Source organism: Gymnoscopelus braueri (assembly GCF_963280865.1).
Source record: "Gymnoscopelus braueri genome assembly, chromosome: 8".
NCBI classification, from domain to species: Eukaryota; Metazoa; Chordata; class Actinopteri; order Myctophiformes; family Myctophidae; genus Gymnoscopelus; species Gymnoscopelus braueri.
In genome coordinates, this window is record NC_137609.1 from 8,570,564 (window position 1) to 8,583,975 (window position 13,412).

Sequence of the window (13,412 nt, forward strand, 5' to 3'; positions counted from 1 at the left end):
TTCTGTGTTGCCTAGAAAAGGATAATTGATTGAGGTCATGTGATCAGTGAGTAGTGACATACGCAGGGTGTACTTTTGGCTGAGGGGGACTTTTTTCTTATTTCCACACAACAGCTCTAAGGTGTATTAAAGACATAGTTCAATGTTGAAAATGAGTGGTCTTCCCCTTTAATGATGGCACATATTTGTCACTCAGTAAAGGTTGTTTACGCACAGATTGATTTGTGTTATGCTTATGTAGCAGGGCGGTATGAATTTATATATATAGCCAACTACGCCACCTAGGGAGTTGCACCCCAGGAAATATTTGTGATCCTAATCAACCACCTGAACACAGTTCGTTGTACAATAAATTAGGCAGAAACGGTGTTTAGCCAAAAAGTACAAAAGGCTTTATTTGGACATTCATAATCAAGGAGCAAAACATTCAATAGACTAAAACAATGCAACAATGCACTTAACAATAAAACCTATTTGCCTAGAGGGCCAGTGCTGGGGAGTAAGGGGGAGGATGGGCAGGCCGACCGACCCAGAGGAGGGGGGCACCCCAATATGTCACAGCAAACTAGTTTAGAATGGATTACACACCAAAGCACAGCAAAAAGGGGGGGTTACCACAACCAAACTGGGCGGCCATCACCTGCTCTCACACCAGTGGTCCCCAGCAACAGGCCTGCAAGACAGACAACAGAATAGAATAGAATGCCATCTGTAGGCCTAGTCTTACAAATAAACAGTAACCAAATAAACAGTAGTACGAAATAAGCAATAATAACCAAAAAAAACGTAACAAAGAATAACACTAAATAAACAATATCAAAATAAACAAAAGGAATGAACCACGAGGCTGACTGTGAGCTGGAGGTTGTGGACCGAGGCGACAGGTAGGAGTGCCTCAACCCATATAAGGGTATAGGCCCGGTTGAGCCACAGCACAGACAGCTAGTCGTTTAGGAACGGAAGGAATCTCAGAGTGGTGCGTCGATGTAAGACGTTCTTAAGGTGTGGTAAAACCACAACCCGCAAAGTAGCAGTGTTATATCATGGGGCCTGAAACAACAAACGGCCGTGTCATTTTACAATTTATAATACTAACATTCATTAAGACAGGAGCAGAGAGACAGACAGTAACGTAGCAAAGGCGGAAGCCACAATGGCCTGCCTGCAGCGGTGGACACCGGTAAGAAGTAAACTGAAATAAAGGCCACCGCCATGGTCATTACAATGCCCACAAGACATTAAATTAACTTGCTATACTGCCGAGAAGGAGGACCACCAACGTACCCTCTGTGCAGCGTGGAAAAGCACCACACGCCCGGAGCAAAACACCAGCAGAATTGGAGACACACACCGGGGCTACAAAGGACACAAACGGTCATGGTCAAGTTCACGACCATGTACCATGCAGCATAAGGCAAGTGCATAAACAGCCAGATGGAGAGACACACACAGGCGAGCCCAACAGGCCAGCCTGGAAATGGAAACACAACCAGTGTGGAGACAGACAGCTAACTGTGGTAGGAGGTGTGCTGCTTTAATACTGATGCCAATCAGCCCACTGATGAGTGGGCGGAGGATGGTGGGTAGAGTGGGAACCAACGCCCATCCTGCTACTCTTACTAAGATGAGTGACTCACCACATGTATGTGTACTGGGGCAAGCAGATCAAGGTCATAAATCATGACAGTTAGGTGCCTTCGCATTGAACTATTGTGACACTGGATTCAATAAAAATCCTGGCATGCCATTCATTAATCACTCATCATGTAGACCTACATATCTTTTTTCTTCTTACAAGTTTCCTTGTTCATGGCATACTATTGTTTTAAAATGTGCAGCACATTGGAATAGACCCTATGACACATTAGGAGTCCATTAGTAAACATTTTGGTCAAAATAATTATTTTGCATGTCCACTTTTTTGTGTGCAATCAAATCTGATTTTAAATTGACATGTCTATTGCATCTCAATCCATGCCCATCACTTGTCGATGTGTTTTCTTGTCAGCCATACAGTCATGTGTCATGTTTTATTTTCCGTTATTTCGTTTCTGTTATAAAAAAAAATTGCAGTAGCAAAGATATGTTTTGACTCCCTTTAGTTATTCTGAAATGACGCCTCTGTACGTAGTGTACTCTATAAATATAGTATACATACTGTACAGAGACATTGGTGACAGATGGACCAGCAGACACAGACGACTGGCGTTCTATTTAGCATGTTACCACTTTAATGCAGAGGCACAAACATGATGTAAAAATGGGCTAATCCATAAAGCTAATGGGTCAGTTTGGCCAGTCATGGAAGACGATGCCTAAATCTACTCGAAACAGGGCTGGATTAACACCTCTCAGTGCCCCTGGGCACTGGAACTGCAATGCAGTTTCACGCGCGCGAGAAAAAAAAAGGTTTTTTTTTCTTTTTTTTCTCTAATCTAGCTAATTTGACACTGTGTTAAGTTAATTCTTCATTATTAATTACTTACGATGCATGAGTCGGTTCAGGTTCTATTAAATAAGTATTTTTAATCATTTTAACATGTATTTTTATTATTCTAAAATGGACTTGGGGGGGGGGGGGTCCACTCTTATTTATTTTGACATCATTTATTTATTTCATTCGTATTAGATAACTGCAAAATGGGGATTTTTTATTTTTTTTCCCCTGATGCCCAGGTGCCCCTGGGCACGTGCCCAAAGTGCCCATATGGTAGATCCGGCCCTGACTCGAAACACACAGAGTCGGTGCGTCCTCCACAGACCCACGGACAGACAGACATTCATGGATTTGATTGGTTCTGGCGACAGGCAAGTTTTAGATCCTAAAGTCTTGCCCGGGACCTCTGGTCCACTAGGGGGGCGAAACATAACAAAAACATAAATGCTTACTGTTACCGTTGATATCAATAAAATGTAGCTTGTCAAACTACCTCCATACCACTGTTTAATAATTAACAGTGGACATGTTTACCCTTGATGTGAATAATCCAATGTTTTTTCAAAGTATGTAACTGATTGAAACTCTTGTCACACAGTTTACAGTGGAAAGGTTTTTCTACAGTGTGGATGGTGTTTCTTCAGGCCAGCTGAATGGCTGAAACTCTTGTCACACAGTTTACAGTGGAAAGGTTTTTCTCCAGTGTGGATACGCTGGTGTTTCGTCAGGCCAGCTGAATGGCTGAAACTCTTGTCACACATTTTACAGTGGAAAGGTTTTTCTTCAGTGTGGATACCCTGGTGTTTCTTCAGGCCAGCTGAATGGCTGAAACTCTTGTCACACAGTTTACAGGGGAAAGGTTTTTCTCCAGTGTGGGTACGCTGGTGATTCCTCAGGGCAGCTGAATAGCTGAAACTCTTGTCACAATGTTCACAGTGGAAAGGTTTTTCTCGGGTGTGGACACGCTGGTGTCTATTCAGGTCACTGGAATGACTAAAACTCTTGTCACAACATTTACAGGGGAAAGGTTTTTCTCCAGTGTGGATAAGCTGATGTCTTTTCAGAGAAGTTGACCTAGTGAAACTATTGTCACAATGATTACAGTGGAAAGGTTTTTCTCCAGTGTGGAGAGGCTGGTGTTTATTTAGGTGACCTGAATGGCTGAAACCCTTGTCACAATGTTTACTGTGGAAGGGTTTTTCTCCAGTGTGGACACGCTGGTGTCTATTGCGGGCTGATGTCTGACGGAAACTCTGGTCACAATGTTCACAGTGGAAAGGTTTTTCACCAGTGTGGATACGCTGGTGTTCCTTCAGATGACTCGACATCCTGAAACTCTGGTCACAATGTTCACAGTGGAAAGGTTTTTCACCAGTGTGGACACTCTGGTGTTCCTTCAGATTACTTGACAACCTGAAACACTTGTTACACTGGTTACATTGGTAAGGTTTTTCCCCAGTGTGGACACGCTGGTGTACCTTCAGATGACTTGACCCCCTGAAACACTTGTTACATTGGTTACATTGGTAAGGTTTTTCTCCAGTGTGGATATACTGATGCGTCTTCAGATTACTTGACACCTTGAAACACTTGTTACACTGGTTACATTGGTAAGGTTTTTCTCCAGTGTGGACACGCTGGTGTCTAGTCAGTTCAGTTGACGATCTGAAACTCTTGTCACATTGTTTACAGTGGCAAGGTTTATCTCTAGTGTCAATACGCTGGAGAGTCTTCAGGGGACCTGACTCACTGAAACTCTTGTCACACCGTTCATCATCACTGTCTTTAGTGGTCTCCTCCCAATCATCACTGTCATCAGTGACTTCAGTGTCAGATTCAAGTTTATCTTCAACTTCAGAGCAGTATGTAGAGATGTCTTCATCATCTTCTTCACGTTTCACTGCTAGTAATGTCAACATTGACTCATCAGACTCTTCTGGTCTTTGAAGTAGCTCTTCCTGTTCCTCTTTAATCTGTGTTGGCTCTGGTTCCTCCTGGAGCAGACTGGGGCTCCTCTCCTGTTCAGGAGAAACCTCCTCTTTACACACAATCATGTGCAGTATGTCTAGGAGCAGAAAAATAACATGGTTTAATACTGGATTCCTAAAATATAAAAAAAAAAAAAACATCTTTCATGTTCCATGAACAAAATGAGCTATTGCCTACTTAGATTGACCCTAAAGGTTATTACAGATGTTTCTGGAAACTGAAGTCCTGAAAGAATCAGGTTTCAAAGTTTTGGCTAGATTTTAGCTAGATTTTAGCTAGATTTTAGCTTAATACATATTCTAAAAATATATATTGGGCGTAAATTAGGCCGCAGGCCAAGCCATATACAACAGGTATGTCTGTCTGTCTGTAGGCCTATGTATGTACAGTCTGTCCCCTCCAAAGTAGACCAATCACAGCTCATGCCACTAAGTGCATGACATTATGAAACAGAGCCGCCTCCAGACATGAAAAGTTGACATTTCTGGTGAAAAGTGTTGACGTAGTTTTAAATCTATTTAAACAGATTTTTATGACGTGGCTCTGTATGTCTAGACATTTTTGCAGTTTTTTTTACATTGTTATTGTATAGTGTAAATTTGATATTGTGACAGCCCTACAGAACAGAAAATATGAAAGAAAGAATGAGCACATGAAACTTACCGAGTTGTAGGTGGTCTTCAGGTTCCTCCTGTTTAATAGAAATGTCCCTGGCTGAGTCTGGAGAGTTCATCTTCACCTGCAGTCTTGAATCCACAGACTGGTCTGAAATGAAGAAAATTGAAAAAAAAAAGTTCAATAACTGGAGACCTAGTGGACTCAACAATAATATTTGCAGAAGGTAAAGGAAATTGGCCTAAGCCCAACTGGGTGTAAAGATTATGGGATGTATATGTTAGGGAAGAAATCACACTTAATCCAAGAATACACAAGGAAACATGTGTCAAAAGATGCACTTTGTCAATCTGTTTTGAATGTTTCTGCAGCCAAGCATCATTATCTGTTCACCCCACCACCAATTATACTGACCACCCTTCCACCATTTATACCCCCATGCCACCCTCCCAACCAAGTACATGCACAGACACAGAGAGTGATTACTAAAGGGCTGTATGGATTTTGAGTTGTAGGAATGGTTTGATGTAAAACAGAGGAAGCACAGGGTGTGTAGAAGCTTAGTTAAAACATTGGGCTGTTGCCAAAACATTTTTGTATGTATTTCATCATTTCAGTTTCTGTTTCTCATATGATTTATTGTTATTAAACTTGGGTTTGAGGTAGCGGAAGTGCCTTCAATTGGTGACGCCTGAACACTATATGGCATAGTGTCAGTGGGACACAGCAAGTGTTACACTTCTGTTTCATTGTGTATGACGTTTGTTTGTAACAGCATGAAGCGAACAAAGGTTTGTTTTTGTTTGTTTGTTTAAATGTGAAAGTTTAAGTTAATGTGTTATGTTTTCTTGGTTGAATTGTTTTCAGTTATGCGTCGCTGCTCTGTTGGGCACCCATGAACTCATTCCCTGTGTGTATTTATTATGCAGCCAGTGAGGTAATTTAATTTCAAGTTTATTTTCTTTTATTACGTTATATGTGTTGCATTATGTTTGTTTTGTTATATTTATTCTGAACAGTTTGACGTTGGCCTGTTAATGCCGAAAGAGTGCTTTAATAAAGCCATCAGTGAGTGAGAAGAACATCCGACTCATTTTTAATCCACACGGGAGTGATAGTAGGAATGGAAGATCATATTTGATCACATTCTGTAAGCATTCTTTATTTGACCAGGGTGAGAGGAGTGATCAAAGTAGGACTGAAGACATTGCATTGCTTCCATCAATTATAATAAAACAATTGTTGTGCCACATTCTAAAACCAAGTCAAAAAATTAAAAATTTGAATTGTTTTTTTCAATATTTGTTTCTAAAACAAAAAAAATAAAATGGAAAAATGACTTGTTTTCCAATTTCAAACTTTTTGCCCTCGATTAAAAAAAGTCAGCTTTCATGTTAAAGTTTTTAATTTTTTTGTACATATTCTAAGTTTAACCCCAGAAATTACTAACTGGATCGTTTGCCTGATGCCGGTCATGTGGATCTAGTGACCAACAATGGGGAGGTTTTTGTCACTGACTGGCATCGAAGTCCTGACGTCACTGTCAGTAGAGGGCGCTTTTCCGCAGGTTCGTGGCTTTACTTTTTGTGTTGATATCCTCATTGGGGAATCTTAGATCGCTTCATGTAAGAACTGTGTTCCAAAAATAAACACACCACCCTGGCGATTTTACTCGTATGGATATGAAGCATCGACTGAAGGTGTAAATGTACCCAAAGAGTAACACAATATAAACACTAGAAATTAGTCAAACAACCCAAAGACTACATTTCCCATGAACGCGGCTGCTGTAGGGACAGTGATATCAGACCCGGAAGTAGTAGTTCTTAAGACTTTTAAGGCAGAATTAATTCCATTTTCGCCAGAAACAGGCTGTATCGAATATGATAATGAATGAATATCATAAACGATGCAGAGCCACCCCCTGACAAAAACGCCAGGGTGGTGTGCTTATGTTCGGAACACAGTTCTTATATGACGTGATCCAAGATTCCCAAATGGGGATTTCAACACAAAAAATAAAGCCACAAACTCGTGAAACAGCGCCCTCTAGTGGCAGTGACGTCAGACTTCGGTGCTCTGTATACAGCATATATGGGCAACTGGCGGCCCGGGGCCCACATGCGGCCCCCACCTTCACTTAATGCGGCCCCCAGGTTAAAGGAGGAGTTCACCCAAAAAATTACTTATTTTCTATCAATTACACACCCCATGAAGCCTTGATTTCATGGATTTATTTTTGTTTTTGTGGCATTCCTAAGACAATAATTTGATGACCGTGTGTATTTCCGGTAGGAGACACAAATAATCAACTTTGTGTCTCCTACCGGATACATTAGCCGGTAGGAGACGGGAATCAAATTATTATCTTAGGAATGCCACAAAAATAAAAAATAATCCATGGATTCAAGGCTTCATAGGGTGTGCAATTGATAGAAAATAAGATTTTTTTTGGGTGAACTCCTCCTTTAATATCGGAATACTGATTTTTAATTGATTTCAGCTGTTACAATTCCAAACATGCAAACATGACGCGCTTTAATTACTTCAGTCTATAGTAGTGTAACTAGTATTAAAATTCCATTGTCTTTTTTATGTCTAATATATTTGTATTTAAGTTCATAAAGTTAACATTAGTATAACTAAATGCATTTGAAATTTAAAAAAAATGTGACTTTTCAGGATTCCAAATAAAAAATTGCAAGAAAATAAATCTGGATTCCAATTCAAAAATAGCACATCTACAAGCTCAAAATTGGGCTTGTAGATCGGCTATTTTTGCTACTTTTGTGTGACATAGATTGGCCCGACAGTATATGCAATGTGGCCCTCTGGAGTGAGTGTGGAAATATAGTGGCCCTCTCCATCATCAAAGTTGCCCACCCCTGGTATACAGTGTCCAGGGTGTGCACCAGTATGCCCTCACTGACTGGCTATGTATACAGTGTGTCCAGGGTGCACAGGTATGCACTCACTGACTGGCTATGTATAGTATCCAGGGTGTGCACCGGTATGCCCTCACTGACTGGCTATGTATACAGTGTCATGGGTGTGCACAGGTATGCCCTCACTGACTGGCTATGTATACAGTGTCATGGGTGTGCACAGGTATGCACTCACTGACTGGCTATGTATACAGTGTCCAGGGTGTGCACTCACTGCACGTGATGTTTTGAGCGACAGTCATTGCCAACACTCCCGAAATGTGTTGAGACAATTTATTTAAAACAATTGCTTCCAAACCGGCTGGTGGTCTTGATTATTAATCGGACGCATGCTCACACAGCGTGAGTGTGTGTGCGTGCAATGTCCTTAACCAGTGTGTCTGTGTGTAAAGGGCACAGGCTGCCCCGTCACGGGGTCATCAACATCTCCGTACATGGACAAACATGTCTGTGGCAAGACTTGTCTATGTCCGTGGTAGTTTTATTTTTTTTACAAAAAATATTGTCTATAATTAAGTCTCTTTTTTTTATATTCACAATCTAATCTTCAAAAATGTGTTTGAATAATTTTGGTGGCTCATAAAGTGTCGGGATGACATGCTCATTAATATGTTGCAGGAGACTTGTGGTATTGTACGTGATACCTGTACCACGTACGTTGTACAGTATGTGAGTCAAGTCAACGGTATACGACCACAGTGGAAAAGAGCAAAAACATGGCATGTCATCTGTTCAGAAGGAGCTATTTGCTACCAAGGCAAAGAAGGGCAGAACTGGACAAGTAAAGCTAATTTTCGTCAGTTCAGGGAAAGTGTTTCAAAGCGTCCAATAATAACAATAACTCAATTATAATAACACTCAACAAGCATAATCCATGGAAACCCTTGATCCACAGCCTCACCACCAGACCTCCTCCTCACCTCTGATCAAAGTTAGGCACCTTTGCATCAAACTATTGTGACACTGCATTCCTTTAAATCCTGCCATGCCCTTCATGAATGGGCATGGCATACCGTACATACCGTTTTCTATTGTTCCATCTATATAAAACGCACCCATTCACCTTTGCAGCTAAGTGGCCCTTTTGCTCCTGCAATGTAAGATGGAAGCACTGTCTGTACTGATAAGACCCAATTATTGAAATCCCAAACATGGAATATACTTGGAACATGCCACATTTAATGCCTGTCTCAGGACTGCCCTGCCAGTAGGCCTATACAGTGGATAACTTCCCAGTCTCCAGGTTTTCTAAAGTATAGCTAATCACTTTAAGTCTGACATCCCAATTTTGGGCATGCCATTTTAGGCTAAAAAGAAAATAGAATTTCTGATCTACAAGCTCACAACATGCCTTGATGTGTTGTGAGCTTGTAGCTTTGTTTTTTTTGTTTTTTTAATATATATATATATATATATATATATAAGTGGCTTGTTTTAAAATGTGTAGCGCAGTGGAATAGATCGAGTAGACACTATGGCACATCAAGAGTCCTACTGTATACATTTGGGGCTAGGCCTATGTATATGTTTCTGGTAATATTATTGATCACTTGTTTTGCATGTCCGTGGCAAAAATAAAATATTGATGGCAATGTCCCTCACAAGCTGGCATGGTGATGACCCCAGTGACACACTATTTTGGCAAATACACTCTTATATTGTACTTTTGACCTCGTTGTGTTGTGTTTGGGGGTTTAAAGAACAGTGGGTTAAATATCACTTACCAACAACAAAGCAGCTATGTAAAGTAAAAAAAACACTTGTGGACACAAATCCTAATTCAGGTGGCCACCTTTCCAGGTGCCCACTCTTCCTAGTGCCCAGTCATATGGCACCCAGATGTCCCTAATGCCCACCAGAGGTGGGCTGCCGGTGGAGCCTGGTGAAGGTGCACGTGCATGACCGCGAGAGAGCTGTCAACACCTAGAACAATAGCCCTCTATACCTGGCTGCTTCGCATAACATTAGGCTACTCGAGAAAAGCCTTGGAATTGGATGTGTTTTACATTCCTCTCACAATGAGAGACATTGGTCTCTGCACTGCAGAGTGCGTAAGGGCATTCAGCCAGATGAATTTAATCATCACCCCAATCTGTACAAAGTTACCGGTTAAACAGGTAGGCTATCAGCCTTGATGTTCTATGACTGTCTGGGACAGTCATAGAAAATCAAGGCTGACTTTGCTGAAACCCATGATCAAGCTGGCTGCACCAGTCATTCAAGTAAAGACAAGTTGTCATTGTTAAGTATAGCCTACTATGTGTGGGTGAGTCTATGTAAAGGGCTTTTATATAAAACTAAAAGGAAAATAATTGATTGAAACCAAAATAAAATGAAACATTAAATATTAATGATAGAATGAAACTTAGACCCTAAACGCCCTATAAAACGCAAAACGTATAAAACGGTCATCAGAAAATATTGAGCCTAGCTCACCCACATTCTCTCACTGAATGCCCAGCAGCCTGAGACACACACGACACACCTGAAGTAAACTAAAGGTAATGAACAGACACACAGCCAGGAGCTAATCAGTCAATTACTGTGGGAAGTGGGACATCAAACCAAAGCGTGGGAAAAAACAAACAAAAATAAGATAACAAGCAAAATATAAATGTTGGCTCCTACAGCTAGTATCATGTATTTTATCGATTTTGAAATTTGCATATACGAAAGTAAAAGTCAAGACTCGATCAAATACATCTATGATAGTCTTGATCTAAGGCTAAGACAAATGGATTAAAGTAAACACAACATGAATGAGTTCATCTTTACCTGCTGTGTTTCAGTGGTTGAGCTGCTAACAAACGTCCTCCTGCTGCTTAAATAACGAAGACACTGTTTTTAAAACGACACGTTTATGTTCTTTGTTTGTCAACAGTCAGTGAACAACACGTTGTTCTCACGCACCTCTGATGAAGAGACGCGTCCAGAGTCCAGACAGAGAGACGTGTTAAGCCTGAAGCAGCTGTAGGAGGATAAATGATGCACAACACGGCACGCGCAGGCACAGGCACGCTCACAGCCACCGGTAATATAAACCTGTTATGCAAAGTGGCCATTTTACTTATTGGCTCGTGAATCTAGGGTTCTTTTTGGTGAACGAAATGAACTCCGTTCAGACCGGTTGCTTATGCGAGTTTTTTTTGATTGGCTGAAGAGAAGGGTTCACCCACCGTCCCTCTTTCCTCATTGGAGGACACGAGCTGGGCGGGCTCTCCCTCAGAAACAGACATCTTTCCTGATTGGACTGAACTTGAGGAAGGCTGGACTCTGGCTGGACTCTGGCTGGACTGTGTCTGTGGGGTGGGTGGGGGAGAAGGAACCGACCGACCGACTGACCGAACGAACGAACGAAAAGGGAAAGAGCCAAAGAGTACTATCGTTCACTCTCTGAACGAAGCCAACTACGTATGGCCAGAAGGAAGTGCTGTGACCGACTTGTGAACCATGTGACCTGAATAAAATAAACTCGAAGGCGGTCTCTCGCTCATTGACTGTGACGTTCTTTCTTCAGAGCAATTGGCTACAGAATGTTCTGAAGAAAGAATGTCAGCTAAGTCAATGACAGTCAAAAAATATGAATAGCATTAAAATATGTAAATTACATGATTACATATATGAATAACAGAAATATGCATGCATACATACACCATACAGAAAATATTATTGCTTGTGAGTGCATGTTGTAATATTGTATTTGCCAGTGGTGAAAAGTAGCTAAGTACATTTACTCAAGTAGGCCTACTGTACTAATGTACCATTTTGATGTTTTTTACTTTATTGGAGTATTTCCAATTTTCAATACTTTTACTACTTCTACTCCGTCTCCACTACATCTCAGAGGCAAACATTGTACTTTTACTCCACTACAGTTATTTGAAAACTTTAGTCACTAGTTAGTTACTTTGTAAATCATAACCACTTCAGCCATGGCTATATGAAAATAGGCAATCTACAAGCTCACGTGCTTTGTGACGCGTTGTGAGCTTGTAGATCTGCTATTTTCAAGGGATTTTCAAATGATTTTTTTCCCGAAGGCTTAGGCTATATATTTTAGACACAATTACTACAATTAGTACAATTGGCTCATACAAATAAATCACCCACTTAAGCATGCTTTATACCTAAATTGTACCAAGGTGTTGCATACCACCTATTTTTGTCTCCGCCGGAGGCGGAGAGTATGTTTTCGCTTCGTCCCGCTGTGTGTCCCCCCCCCCCCTAGCCAAGCTAACATTGGTCAAGCTCCACGTGACACGTGACAATATGTTGACACCAATGCTTTTGATTGGCTAGAGGGACGCATGACGAAATAAAATCCTATAAATAGGTGTGTCACTTCAAAAAGCCATTAATGTTTTTGAAGTGAGGTAAGACAGGATCAATCAGTCTTGATTGGAACAGTACCTTCCAGTACAAATCACCCGTCCGTGCGTGTGTGTGTCCCTCTGAGAACACCTAACATTGGTCAGTTTCACGTGACATCACAATATGTAATATAAATATATAAATAGCTTAGACAGGAGATGGAAATATATTTTACCCTACTGTATCTCATTAGATACAGTAGATACATGTTTTAAGTAAGAATTAGAACATTCCTAGAGAACTATGGTTAAAGATAGGGTAAGTGATTTCATTTGATTAAAATAGCACGGGTCTGCTGGCGGAGACTTGTGCTCCGAGGAGCACATTTTCTAGTTTTAAATATACTTTTCTGGTTGAGACCAAACCCAGGCAATGCTAAAACAGTGCAATGTTATTGAGTTGTTGTCATGTAATTTTGAATAGCTGTATACTGTACCTTCAAACCCCACAGTAACAGGGGATGTTCATGTACAATTCTCCAGCAAACTGTAAATGAGAATTAAGTGTATCAGGCCAATATAGTAATCATACAGGACAATATTGAGGCTCTATGCTTTGCCCCAAGACAGGCAGTGTATTAAAAATGAAGCATACAATACAGAATTATTAATAATAATATTTTTAATTATTTATAACACACTTGAATTTTTTGGCAAATCACAAAGTGCTACAGGGTTTGAAAACAAATACTGAGACACAAGTAGGGAAGAATATGATGAATACCAAGACCTACTACTGTACCAAGAGTGGTACATTGTAAAGGCATTTAACTTTAACACAGCTCATTTTCATGTCTTTTTGTGTGCACCCGACAAGTCCTTTTTTATACTTGTATTGCAATTAATTCATTGTTCATTTCAGTTTACAATATTTACATATCCATGCAATTGTTTTGATCTTGTCAGATACAAATAAGCTAAAGTAGAACAAAAACAAAATTGCACAATTTCAAATCAAAATTAAACAAAAGTCCACATCAGTATTCATCAATAAGTATCATTCGACTTCCAATACAAATAAATAATACTAATAATAGCAATAATGCTAATAATAAC

At 40.4% G+C, this 13,412-nt stretch overlaps 1 protein-coding gene across 2 annotated transcripts; it reads right to left on the minus strand.

The window, feature by feature from the left end:
• Positions 1-381: 381 nt before the first annotated feature.
• On the minus strand, positions 382-10,939 carry LOC308090350 (uncharacterized protein). 2 transcript variants are annotated; one of them, XR_013933612.1, is made up of 4 exons: positions 10,762-10,939; positions 5,090-5,191; positions 2,737-4,502; positions 383-2,336 (listed from the first exon to the last, which is right to left on the minus strand). XR_013933612.1 is itself a non-coding variant. In XM_080435485.1 (3 exons), exons 2-3 carry the CDS (start codon positions 5,157-5,159, stop codon positions 3,037-3,039), a joined length of 1,536 nt encoding a protein of 511 aa, XP_080291611.1. In that variant the 5' UTR covers positions 5,160-5,191; positions 10,762-10,939; the 3' UTR covers positions 382-3,036. The 2 variants fall into 2 exon arrangements, 1 of the variants encoding a protein (XP_080291611.1); XM_080435485.1 differs by having other exon boundaries at positions 382-4,502.
• Between the last annotated feature and the right edge of the window lie 2,473 nt (positions 10,940-13,412).